This window comes from Balaenoptera musculus, chromosome 2 (genome assembly GCF_009873245.2).
Source record: "Balaenoptera musculus isolate JJ_BM4_2016_0621 chromosome 2, mBalMus1.pri.v3, whole genome shotgun sequence".
In the NCBI taxonomy this organism is placed as follows: Eukaryota; Metazoa; Chordata; class Mammalia; order Artiodactyla; family Balaenopteridae; genus Balaenoptera; species Balaenoptera musculus.
In genome coordinates, this window is record NC_045786.1 from 3,894,857 (window position 1) to 3,908,076 (window position 13,220).

General features: G+C 48.8%; 1 protein-coding gene across 7 annotated transcripts in view; it reads left to right on the plus strand.

Annotated features, from left to right (window-relative positions):
- The window catches only part of NSUN6 (NOP2/Sun RNA methyltransferase 6), an 88,813-nt gene that overhangs the window by 43,603 nt on the left and 31,990 nt on the right, over positions 1-13,220 (plus strand). For all 7 annotated transcript variants that reach the window (XR_005018649.1, XR_005018648.1, XM_036842149.1 and 4 more), the window contains one exon: positions 11,713-11,857. Coding sequence is in view for 5 of the 7 variants with exons in the window: in XM_036842149.1 (XP_036698044.1) it covers positions 11,713-11,857 (145 nt within the window). In the remaining 2 variants the exon portion in view is untranslated. The remainder of the gene's footprint in view (positions 1-11,712; positions 11,858-13,220) is intronic.

The window sequence follows — 13,220 nt, forward strand, 5'->3', positions numbered from 1 at the left end:
CCTTGCCGGGTAGAGTAATCTTGGTTGTAGGTTCTTCCCTTTCATCACTTTAAGTATATCATGCCACTCCCTTCTAGCTTGCAGAGTTTCTGCTGAGAAATCAGCTGTTAACCTTATGGGAGTTCCCTTGTATGTTATTTGTCGTTTTTCCCTTGCTGCTTTCAATAATTTTTCTTTGTCTTTAATTTTTGCCACTTTGATTACTATGTGTCTCGGCGTGTTTCTCCTTGGGTTTATTCTGTATGGGACTCTCTGCGCTTCCTGGACTTGGGTGGCTATTTCCTTTCCCATGTTAGGGAAGTTTTCGACTATAATCTCTTCAAATATTTTCTCTGGTCCTTTCTCTCTCTCTTCTCCTTCTGGGACCCCTATAATGCGAATGTTGTTGCGTTTAATGTTGTCCCAGAGGTCTCTTAGGCTGTCTTCATTTCTTTTCATTCTTTTTTCTTTAGTCTGTTCTGCAGCAGTGAATTCCACCATTCTGTCTTCCAGGTCACTTATCCGTTCTTCTGCCTCAGTTATTCTGCTATTGATTCCTTCTAGTGTAGTTTTCATTTCAGTTATTGTATTGGTGATCTCTGTTTGTTTGTTCTTTAATTCTTCTAGGTCTTTGTTAATCATTTCTTGCATCTTCTCAATCTTTGCCTCCATTCTTATTCCGAGGTCCTGGATCATCTTCACTATCATTATTCTGAATTCTTTTTCTGGAAGGTTGCCTATCTCCACTTCATTTAGTTGTTTTTCTGGGGTTTTTTCTTGTTCCTTCATCTGGTACATAGCCCTCTGCCTTTTCATCTTCTCTATCTTTCTGTAACTGTGGTTTTTGGTCCACAGGCTGCAGGATCGTAGTTTTTCTTGCTTCTGTTGTCTGCCCTCTGGTGGTTGAGGCTATCTAAGAGGCTTGATGGGAGGCTCTGGTGGTGGGTAGAGCTGACTGTTGCTGTGGCGGTCAGAGCTCAGTAAAACCTTAATCCACTTGACTGTTGATGGGTGGGGCTGGGTTCCCTCCCTGTTGCTGTGGCGGTCAGAGCTCAGTAAAACCTTAATCCACTTGACTGTTGATGGGTGGGGCTGGGTTCCCTCCCTGTTGGTTGTTTTGCCTGAGGCAACCCAACACTGGAGCCTACCGGTGCTCTTTGGTGGGGTTAATGGCAGACTCTGGGAGGGCTCACGCCAAGGAGAACTTCCCAGAACCTCTGCTGCCAGTGTCCTTATCCCCACGGTGAAACAGAGCCACTACTCGCCTCTGCAGGAGACCCCCCAGCACCAGCAGGTAGGTCTGGTTCAGTCTCCCCCAGGGTCACTGCTCCTTCCCCTGGGTCCCGATGCACACATTACTTTGTGTGTGCCCTCCAAGAGTGGGGTCTCTGTTTCCCCCAGTCCTGTCAAAGTCCTGCAATCAATTCCCACTAGGCTTCAAAGTCTGATTCTCTAGGAATTCCTCCTCCCGTTGCCGGACCCCCAGGTTGGGAAGCCTGACGTGGGGCTCAGAACCTTCACTCCAGTGGGTGGAATTCTGTGGTATAAGTGTTCGCCAGTCTGTGAGTCACCCACCCAGCAGTTATGGGATTTGATTTTACTCTGATTGCGCCCCTCCTACCGTCTCACTGTGGCTTCTCCTCTGTCCTTGGACGCGGGGTATCCTCCTTGGTGAAGTCCAGGGTCTTCCTGTCAATGATTGTCCAGCAGCCAGTGGTGATTCTGGTGCTCTCGCAAGAGGGAGTGAGAGCACGTCCTTCTACTCCGCCATCTTGGTTAATCTCCCTTCAGGACTTGACACTTTTTAAACTATTCAAATAAATTCTACCACTGAAAGTTAATTTGGCAGTCCGTTATTAAAGTGTCCAAATATATATTGTTGATATATATGCAAATATAAAGATGATAATAAATATATTGGGTTGGCCAAAACGTTCGTCCGGGTTTCTCTGTAAGATGTTTTTGGCCAACTGAATACATGCACACATACTGAACATCTGTATGTGTCCGTGTCCTTCTTGCCTTGGGGTTCAGAAAAACCATGATTTGGCTTAATTAATAAAGCCTGCTTCATTGTCACAAAAGAAAAGTCTGTCCTTGGATAACTTTAGCTCAGATATTACTGCTTTTTCCTATGTATGCATATTTGCTGATGTGTTTTCTTGCATCGTGCGCTAGTTTTATCTGTGTTCAAAGCTGTGTGGCCTTGTAACCACTCTGTGCTTCAACTGGGATTCTTCAGCTCGAGAAGGATACGGCCAGTTGATGCTGTCTTTCCGGTTTGTTTCAAATTCTGTAAAACCAAATGGTTCCTAAAATATTTGCACATGCTAGTAGCTCCACCTACAGTAGCTTTCTTGATCTAGAGTCAGATTTTAATTGATGGACTGATTTAAAAAATATTGATTTATTCTTACTGTGTGCCAAGTACTGGCGTACAGCAGTAAACCATAGTGACCACAGTTTCCTTCTTCGTGGAGCTTACATTCCAGTAAAAGGACATAGATGAGAAACAAATGAGTGAGTAAAAGATAAGGCATATATAGCTGTGGGAGGGGTATGGGATTGGGAATACTGGGGAAGGGAGAGTGAGTTTGCAGTTTGAAGTGGGTGGCGAGGGAGAAGCCCACTGGAAAGGTGGCATTTAGGGAAGACTTACAGGTGGGAAGAATGTACCAGCCAGAAGAGACGTAAGTGCGAACGCTCTGAGGCTGGATGCTGCCGACCTGCTAGGGAAACGGGTTGGGGGGGACCGTGGTAGTTTTGCGGTGTAGACTAAGTGAGGAGCGGGGTTGGGGGGGGAAGAGATCAGAGAGTGGGGGCCGGGGCATGGGCGGAGCAGCTTCGCAGGCTCTCCCGGGACTTCACGTCCGCTCCAGCAATGGGACGTCCTTGGAGGTTTGGGGCAGAAGAGCGACATAAGCTTGCGTGCTCCTTACCTTGGCTGCGGCGTTGCAGACAGGCTGCAAGAGGACAGTGGCGGAAGCAGAGAGACCGCTTAGGAGACAGCAGTTCAGGGGCGTCATGGGGGTGGTGAGAAGTTGATCAGATTCTGGGTGTGTTTCGAAGCTGGGGCTGTTAGGAGTTGTTGGTGGATTGGACGTGGGTTGTGAAAATGAGAGGCCAGCGCAGCGTGACTCCTTAGGTTTTTGGCCAGAGGACCTGGAAGGATGGAGCTGCCAGGTCGGGAGGACTACGGGAGGGGCACGTTTTGCAGGGAAAAATCAGCCATTTAGTTTTGGTTCTATTACAGTGCGGTCCCATTAGGCAGCCGGGTGGTTCTATTACAGTGCGGTCCCATTAGACAGCCAGGTGGTTCTATTACAGGGCGGTCCCATTAGACAGCCGGGTGGTTCTATTACAGGGCGGTCCCATTAGACAGCCGGGTGGTTCTATTACAGTGCGGTCCCATTAGACAGCCGGGTGGTTCTATTACAGGGCGGTCCCATTAGACAGCCGGGTGGTTCTATTACAGAGCGGTCCCATTAGACAGCCGGGTGGTTCTATTACAGTGCGGTCCCATTAGGCAGCCGGGTGGTTCTATTACAGGGCGGTCCCATTAGACAGCCGGGTGGTTCTTACAGTGCGGTCCCATTAGGCAGCCGGGTGGTTCTATTACAGTGCGGTCCCATTAGACAGCCGGGTGGTTCTATTACAGTGCGGTCCCATTAGGCAGCCGGGTGGTTCTATTACAGTGCGGTCCCATTAGACAGCCGGGTGGTTCTATTACAGGGCGGTCCCATTAGACAGCCGGGTGGTTCTATTACAGTGCGGTCCCATTAGGCAGCCGGGTGGTTCTATTACAGGGCGGTCCCATTAGGCAGCCGGGTGGTTCTATTACAGTGCGGTCCCATTAGGCAGCCGGGTGGTTCTATTACAGGGCGGTCCCATTAGACAGCCGGGTGGTTCTATTACAGGGCGGTCCCATTAGACAGCCGGGTGGTTCTATTACAGGGCGGTCCCATTAGACAGCCGGGTGGTTCTATTACAGGGCGGTCCCATTAGACAGCCGGGTGGTTCTATTACAGGGCGGTCCCATTAGACAGCCGGGTGGTTCTATTACAGTGCGGTCCCATTAGGCAGCCGGGTGGTTCTATTACAGTGCGGTCCCATTAGGCAGCCGGGTGGTTCTATTACAGTGCGGTCCCATTAGACAGCCGGGTGGTTCTATTACAGTGCGGTCCCATTAGACAGCCGGGTGGTTCTATTACAGGGCGGTCCCATTAGACAGCCGGGTGGTTCTATTACAGGGCGGTCCCATTAGACAGCCGGGTGGTTCTATTACAGGGCGGTCCCATTAGGCAGCCGGGTGGTTCTATTACAGTGCGGTCCCATTAGACAGCCGGGTGGTTCTATTACAGTGCGGTCCCATTAGACAGCCGGGTGGTTCTATTACAGGGCGGTCCCATTAGACAGCCGGGTGGTTCTATTACAGGGCGGTCCCATTAGACAGCCGGGTGGTTCTATTACAGTGCGGTCCCATTAGACAGCCGGGTGGTTCTATTACAGGGCGGTCCCATTAGGCAGCCGGGTGGTTCTATTACAGGGCGGTCCCATTAGGCAGCCGGGTGGTTCTATTACAGGGCGGTCCCATTAGGCAGCCGGGTGGTTCTATTACAGTGCGGTCCCATTAGGCAGCCGGGTGGTTCTATTACAGGGCGGTCCCATTAGACAGCCGGGTGGTTCTATTACAGGGCGGTCCCATTAGACAGCCGGGTGGTTCTATTACAGGGCGGTCCCATTAGACAGCCGGGTGGTTCTATTACAGGGCGGTCCCATTAGACAGCCGGGTGGTTCTATTACAGTGCGGTCCCATTAGACAGCCGGGTGGTTCTATTACAGTGCGGTCCCATTAGACAGCCGGGTGGTTCTATTACAGTGCGGTCCCATTAGGCAGCCGGGTGGTTCTATTACAGGGCGGTCCCATTAGACAGCCGGGTGGTTCTATTACAGGGCGGTCCCATTAGACAGCCGGGTGGTTCTATTACAGGGCGGTCCCATTAGACAGCCGGGTGGTTCTATTACAGTGCGGTCCCATTAGACAGCCGGGTGGTTCTATTACAGTGCGGTCCCATTAGGCAGCCGGGTGGTTCTATTACAGGGCGGTCCCATTAGGCAGCCGGGTGGTTCTATTACAGGGCGGTCCCATTAGGCAGCCGGGTGGTTCTATTACAGTGCGGTCCCATTAGGCAGCCGGGTGGTTCTATTACAGGGCGGTCCCATTAGACAGCCGGGTGGTTCTATTACAGGGCGGTCCCATTAGGCAGCCGGGTGGTTCTATTACAGGGCGGTCCCATTAGACAGCCGGGTGGTTCTATTACAGTGCGGTCCCATTAGGCAGCCGGGTGGTTCTATTACAGTGCGGTCCCATTAGGCAGCCGGGTGGTTCTATTACAGGGCGGTCCCATTAGACAGCCGGGTGGTTCTATTACAGGGCGGTCCCATTAGACAGCCGGGTGGTTCTATTACAGTGCGGTCCCATTAGACAGCCGGGTGGTTCTATTACAGTGCGGTCCCATTAGGCAGCCGGGTGGTTCTATTACAGTGCGGTCCCATTAGGCAGCCGGGTGGTTCTATTACAGTGCGGTCCCATTAGACAGCCGGGTGGTTCTATTACAGTGCGGTCCCATTAGACAGCCGGGTGGTTCTATTACAGTGCGGTCCCATTAGGCAGCCGGGTGGTTCTATTACAGTGCGGTCCCATTAGGCAGCCGGGTGGTTCTATTACAGTGCGGTCCCATTAGGCAGCCGGGTGGTTCTATTACAGTGCGGTCCCATTAGGCAGCCGGGTGGTTCTATTACAGTGCGGTCCCATTAGGCAGCCGGGTGGTTCTATTACAGTGCGGTCCCATTAGGCAGCCGGGTGGTTCTATTACAGTGCGGTCCCATTAGACAGCCGGGTGGTTCTATTACAGTGCGGTCCCATTAGACAGCCGGGTGGTTCTATTACAGTGCGGTCCATTAGACAGCCGGGTGGTTCTATTACAGTGCGGTCCCATTAGGCAGCCGGGTGGTTCTATTACAGGGCGGTCCCATTAGGCAGCCGGGTGGTTCTATTACAGGGCGGTCCCATTAGGCAGCCGGGTGGTTCTATTACAGGGCGGTCCCATTAGGCAGCCGGGTGGTTCTATTACAGGGCGGTCCCATTAGGCAGCCGGGTGGTTCTATTACAGGGCGGTCCCATTAGGCAGCCGGGTGGTTCTATTACAGGGCGGGTCCCATTAGGCAGCCGGGTGGTTCTATTACAGGGCGGTCCCATTAGGCAGCCGGGTGGTTCTATTACAGGGCGGTCCCATTAGGCAGCCGGGTGGTTCTATTACAGTGCGGTCCCATTAGGCAGCCGGGTGGTTCTATTACAGGGCGGTCCCATTAGACAGCCGGGTGGTTCTATTACAGGGCGGTCCCATTAGACAGCCGGGTGGTTCTATTACAGGGCGGTCCCATTAGGCAGCCGGGTGGTTCTATTACAGTGCGGTCCCATTAGGCAGCCGGGTGGTTCTATTACAGGGCGGTCCCATTAGGCAGCCGGGTGGTTCTATTACAGAGCGGTCCCATTAGACAGCCGGGTGGTTCTATTACAGTGCGGTCCCATTAGACAGCCGGGTGGTTCTATTACAGGGCGGTCCCATTAGACAGCCGGGTGGTTCTATTACAGGGCGGTCCCATTAGGCAGCCGGGTGGTTCTATTACAGTGCGGTCCCATTAGACAGCCGGGTGGTTCTATTACAGGGCGGTCCCATTAGGCAGCCGGGTGGTTCTATTACAGGGCGGTCCCATTAGGCAGCCGGGTGGTTCTATTACAGGGCGGTCCCATTAGGCAGCCGGGTGGTTCTATTACAGTGCGGTCCCATTAGGCAGCCGGGTGGTTCTATTACAGGGCGGTCCCATTAGGCAGCCGGGTGGTTCTATTACAGGGCGGTCCCATTAGGCAGCCGGGTGGTTCTATTACAGGGCGGTCCCATTAGGCAGCCGGGTGGTTCTATTACAGGGCGGTCCCATTAGGCAGCCGGGTGGTTCTATTACAGGGCGGTCCCATTAGACAGCCGGGTGGTTCTATTACAGGGCGGTCCCATTAGACAGCCGGGTGGTTCTATTACAGGGCGGTCCCATTAGACAGCCGGGTGGTTCTATTACAGTGCGGTCCCATTAGGCAGCCGGGTGGTTCTATTACAGTGCGGTCCCATTAGACAGCCGGGTGGTTCTATTACAGGGCGGTCCCATTAGGCAGCCGGGTGGTTCTATTACAGGGCGGTCCCATTAGGCAGCCGGGTGGTTCTATTACAGTGCGGTCCCATTAGGCAGCCGGGTGGTTCTATTACAGTGCGGTCCCATTAGACAGCCGGGTGGTTCTATTACAGGGCGGTCCCATTAGACAGCCGGGTGGTTCTATTACAGGGCGGTCCCATTAGGCAGCCGGGTGGTTCTATTACAGGGCGGTCCCATTAGGCAGCCGGGTGGCTCTATTACAGTGCGGTCCCATTAGACAGCCGGGTGGTTCTATTACAGTGCGGTCCCATTAGGCAGCCGGGTGGTTCTATTACAGGGCGGTCCCATTAGGCAGCCGGGTGGTTCTATTACAGGGCGGTCCCATTAGGCAGCCGGGTGGTTCTATTACAGTGCGGTCCCATTAGACAGCCGGGTGGTTCTATTACAGGGCGGTCCCATTAGACAGCCGGGTGGTTCTATTACAGGGCGGTCCCATTAGACAGCCAGGTGGTTCTATTACAGTGCGGTCCCATTAGGCAGCCAGGTGGTTCTATTACAGTGCGGTCCCATTAGACAGCCGGGTGGTTCTATTACAGGGCGGTCCCATTAGGCAGCCAGGAGATGACGTGGAGCAGGCAATGGGATATTTGAGTCCAGGGTACAGGGGAGAGGTCTGCATTGGAAATGGAAGTCTGGAAGTCGTCAACACATGGATAAAACATGCGAGGCCGTGAGGCTGACGCGGGGCGGTAGAAGGTAGGGGAGGCTGGAAGGTGAGCCTCGGGGCTGCGGTGTGCCGACACTCGGGGCTCGGGGAACCAGGAGCAACGGCCACTGATGCGGCAGGACCACCAGAGGCCCGTGATGCCCTGGGCGCCGCGCCAGGAAGGGGTCGAAAGGGGACGGAGCGAGCAGCTGGGTGAAATGTCCCGGCTGGGCCAGTGAGGTGAGGCCCGAGAACCCCCTCCCCGTGGACTCAGCACCTCGTAGGTGATGGGCGGTGAGTGGAAATGCCTGCTTGGATAGAAAATGAGAGGAAGCAAAGAAAGTGAATCAGGACAACTCCTTTGTGGGGGCAGGGCACGTTTGTATCGGAGGGCAGGGAAATGGGGCAGTGCTTGGAGGGTGGACTCGGGGAGTCCTTTTTCTAAGATGAGGGAAATAGCAGTGTATGCTGATGGAGAAGAGAGATTAAAAGGGGAAATTGGTTACCCCCGAGGGAACGGGAAAATGGCTGGAACAGGATCTTGGGGTAGGTGAAATGGGACAGGATTTGATGCACAGTGGCTTTAGATGGTGGCATGAGACAGCTTATCCATGGAAATAGGAGGTAAGGCCGAGGATATGGGTAGAGGTGTTGGTGGGCTGGTACACGTGGTGGGAGGCTGGGAGTTGGCTTCTGGTTGTTCCAGTTTTCTCTGAAAAGGAAGCAGGGTCTTCAGATGGGAATGGGGATGGGGAAGGGGAAGGCAGGGGGTCAGGGGTTTGAGAAGACAGGAAGTATCGATCTAGGGTAAGGAGTGAGAATGGCCTACGGATGTGTCATGCGAATTCAATTTTGCACCAAGGGCCCCATGAGTACAGCAGTCATGGATTTAGAGTGAGATGAGTTGGGCTAGTGATGTGCTTTTTGGCTGTGTGGGGATAGACAGGAAGTTGGCGAAGGCCTGGGTTTAATCACAGCTGAGCTTTTGTCCCTTGGATGTGCGAGAAGCAGACGCACGTGAGTTGAGGATGTATATACGGGAGTGTATGTAATGTGCCGTAGAATCTCAGCCGGCTGAAGAGCAGAGCAGGGACACGAGAATAGTGAGGGCCGGATATCCGCTGTCACTTTTCTAATTTAGCTCAGATTTATGCAGCAGTAAAAATGCTTACGTGCCTAGGAAACTCAGCGGTTTTCTTCCTAGTACTAATTTATAAATAAGAAAAAATTACCTACTGAGGTAAGACTTTCTGGCATGGAAACCTCCATGAGGCTGATGTAGCAAAAGCCTTTGCTCCAGCTAATTTGCCTGATAAAAGATACAGTATTTCCCACTCTCGCAAGTGCCCGATGTTGGACTTTGTCAGGTGATACATTTTTGATCCGTATTTGATGATGCTTAGGACTGTCAAGGGATTTACAAGCAATCTTGCACAGAAAATAGTTGGAACTTGTACTGTGTCAGGATGAAATTGTAACTTTTCCCTTTCATTAGTGCAGATAACTTTAATTGTCCGAAGACTTCTGATGAAAATTGTCATTTCTTACACATTCATATTTCACACTATTAGAATTTCTGAAACATTCACAATGTCACAAATGGGGATAAAAATATATAAATATAAAATTGTGTATTTTCAGTAAATACACTGAAGGCCTAAACCTGTCATCTCTGCACTATAAATGTGTGTGTGTATATGTGTGTAAAATCCATACACTGTCTATATGCTCGTCACATATACACAGACATTGCAGTAGCACTAGTATAACCTCAATGAGCAGCCTTAAATCTAAGAAAGATCTCCAATAGAAAAAGGTATTTGTCGTTTAAATATCGTGGAATTGATACCCATGGTTCATTAGAGGAGATAAACTTGCCTATTAACTTACACTACTGTTTGTTGAAAAAGAATTTAAGGTGGTAACAGTAAAAAAAAAAAAAAAAAAAAATCTTTAGGGAAAAAATGCATTAAATACCACCAGTGTGTAAAATGAACACAAAACAGAAGGGTTCATTTTATGGAGTTGTGGTATTTAATGCAAATCATTTTTCAGTTTTCCTGAAAGCTCAAATGTAAAGATTATATGCTTTGAGGAAGTGATAATTATCCCCCTTACTTACGGTATGATGTTGATTGTGTTTGCTTAAAAGTATATTCACTCAGAGGTATTTTCTGCTCTCCCGTAAGAAGTCTTTCCAAAGAGAGGCTGGATATTAGAGGTGTGTGCATTCTCTGCTGGTTTTATAACGCTGTGTGAAAACAGCCACACAGCCTTGGTGGCACTGCATCACCTCCAGAGTCTGGGGTTCAGTCTGTGGCCCCCAGCCTGACTCTGGCACCTGGTCAGCTGTGGGTTGGCCGGAGTGTCTCGTGACCTTGGGTGGGCTCACTCACTTGGGTTAGGCTCAGGTTGGCTTAGCTGAGGCCACTGGAATGTCTTGCCTCTGGTTCCTGCATCTCTTACCCTCCTGTGGGGCTAGGGCACTAGCACGGCAGAGCGCAGTAGCTGAGGGTCAGCAGTGGCAGAGGACAAAGCAGAGCAAGGCCAGCGTTCCGCGTCTCTCCTTGCATCACTCCTACTGTCATCCCGTCGGCCAGTGCAAACCAGGTGGCCGAGCCCGACTCGGACCAGCCGGGTGTTGCAAGGTCAACGGCAGAGGGTGGGGATACATGGAGACTTGAAGAATTGGGGCCATTTAGGCAATCTCCCAGTGGGCCAGCACCTAGGAACCTGAACAGAAATATTTGAGCCAGAATTGAATCCCTGGTTTTGTTAATACTTTCAATTTGTCATTGTTGTTGATTTTTTTTTTTTTTGTAGTTAAGCAGAATTTTGTATAAGTGAGGCTTCCAGTCTTATACTTTTGTAAGAGCAGCCTTCAGCCAGTGCAGTTTCTCCTTCACTGTAGTTACAGTGGAACCTTATTCTGGTGGTTTTTGCCTGCTTTTCCAGTTCAACTCACTTGAAATGGTTTCCCTGTCCGTCAAGGTATTAACTGGAACTATGCCGGCCACTGAACCTGGTGTCACATTCAAGAACATAATCAGCAAATATTCAGTATTGTAGTCTATGCAGTCAATGCGTATGTCACAACAAAGAGGAACAAAAGCCAAAAAAATACATTGAAACGTTTACATCACCATCTCTGCAGAACATTTCATAGTATGTTTTAAAATACCATGTGACTCTCACAACTCATTCACAAAACTGTAGCCTCTTGTCTTTATTGACTTTGCCTTAATCAAAGTGTTCCCATGTAAAATTATTTTTGAAATACTACCAGTGCAGAACATTTTGCTGTGATATACAGGCTTCTATTTTTCTGTCTTTAGTTGTCAGAATACACATGAACTTTGTTATATGTATGTATCTCAGAAAATATTGGGCTGAGGATTGATTTTACAAGTAACATTCGTCTGTATCTTAGAGGACCAGAAGGCAAATGTCTCAGAACGTTAGTTCATGCTCTTCCAGAGGTGAGCAAGGCACATCAAATTGGCGATTTTTTAATATTTATCTCAAATGGGTATTTTAAAGTTTCTTTAGAAGATCGCAAACACTGCTTTTGCTTTTGAGTTTTGCGGATTAAAAGTAGATGGGCATTATAAGAAAATTATCTGGCAAGATTGCGTTCTTTAAAAGGTAAGACTTCAGTATTGGATGTAAATTTGATATTCATTTGGATGATGACTTCAGCTTTAAAACTGGGGATAGGAGGAAAGTGGGGAAGACTAAAATTGTCCGTTTTTCTCATTATTAATAACTTTCATGACTGCTTTGGATTTTCACTTTTTTATGTGTTTGTTTTGTTTTTTTAGGGAGAAGTGATAGCACTGGATAAAATATCCAACAAAGTAGAAAAAATAAAGCAGAATGCGTTACTGTTAGGGCTAAATTCCATCAGGGCATTTTGCTTCGATGGAACAAAGGCCCTTAAACTTGATATGGTTAAGGACACAGATGGTGAGTTAAATTTTATCTTTTTTTTAAAAAATTTTTTATTTATTATTTATTTATTATTTTTATTTTTGGCTGTGTTGGGTCTTCGTTTCTGTGCGAGGGCTTTCTCCAGTTGCGGCAAGCGGGGTCCACTCTTCATCGCGGTGCACGGGCCTCTCACTATTGCGGCCTCTCTTGTTGCGGAGCAGAGGCTCCAGACGCTCAGGCTCAGTAGTTGTGGCTCACGGGCCCAGTTGCTCCACGGCATGTGGGATCTTCCCAGACCAGGGCTCGAACCCATGTCCCCTGCATTGGCAGGCAGATTCTCAACCACTGTGCCACCAGGGAAGCCCTAAATTTTATCTTTTAAAGGCTTTTATAATTGGCATTTACAAACAGATTGTCAGATTTTGCTACCTATGTTCTAGCCCCTAAATATCCATAGGGCCTTGGCATGGATCTAAGGTATTTTGCCATAATAGATGTCTTTTTGCTTTTCATCTCATCTTTGAATATCAAGTTTTTAATACAGAATCAAACCTCCAAGACTTGATCAAACTCTTTGTTCTTAACCTATTTGTTTTATTTTTTTATTGAAGTATAGTTGATTTGCAGTGTTCTGTTAATTTCTGCTGTACAGCAAAGTGATTCAATTATACATATATATACATTTTTTTTAATATTCTTTTCCATTATGGTTTACCACAGGATACTGAATATAGTTCTTTGTGCTATACAGTAGGATCTTGTTGTTTATCCATTCTATATATAAAAGCTTACATCTACTAACCCCAATCTCCCACTCCATCCCTCCCCCAGCCCCTCCCTTTTGGCAACCACAAGTCTGTTCTCTGTGTTTGTGAGTCTGTTTTGTAGATAGGTTCATTTGCGTCATATTTTAGATTCCACATTTAAGTGATACTATATGGTATTTGCTTTCTGACTTACTTCACTTAGTATGATAATCTCTAGTTGCATCCATGTTGCTGCAAATGGCATTGTTTCATTCTTTTTCTATGGCTGAATAGTATTCCATTGTATATATATGTAACACATCTTCTTTATCCATTCCTCTGTCAGTGGACATTTAGGTTGTTTCCATGTGTTGGCTATTGTGAATAGTGCTGCTAGGAACATAGGGGTGCGTGTATCTCTTTGGATTAGAGTTTTCTCTGGATATATGCCCAGGGGTGGGATTGCTGGATCATATGGTGACTCTATTTTTGGTTTCTGAGGAATCTCCATACTGTTCTCCACAGTGGCTGTACCAATTTATATTTCCACCAACTGTGTAGGAGGGTTCCCTTTCTCCATATCCTCTCCAGCGTTTGTTATTTGTAGAGGTTTTAATGATGGCCATTCTGACTGGTGTGAGGTGGTACCTCAT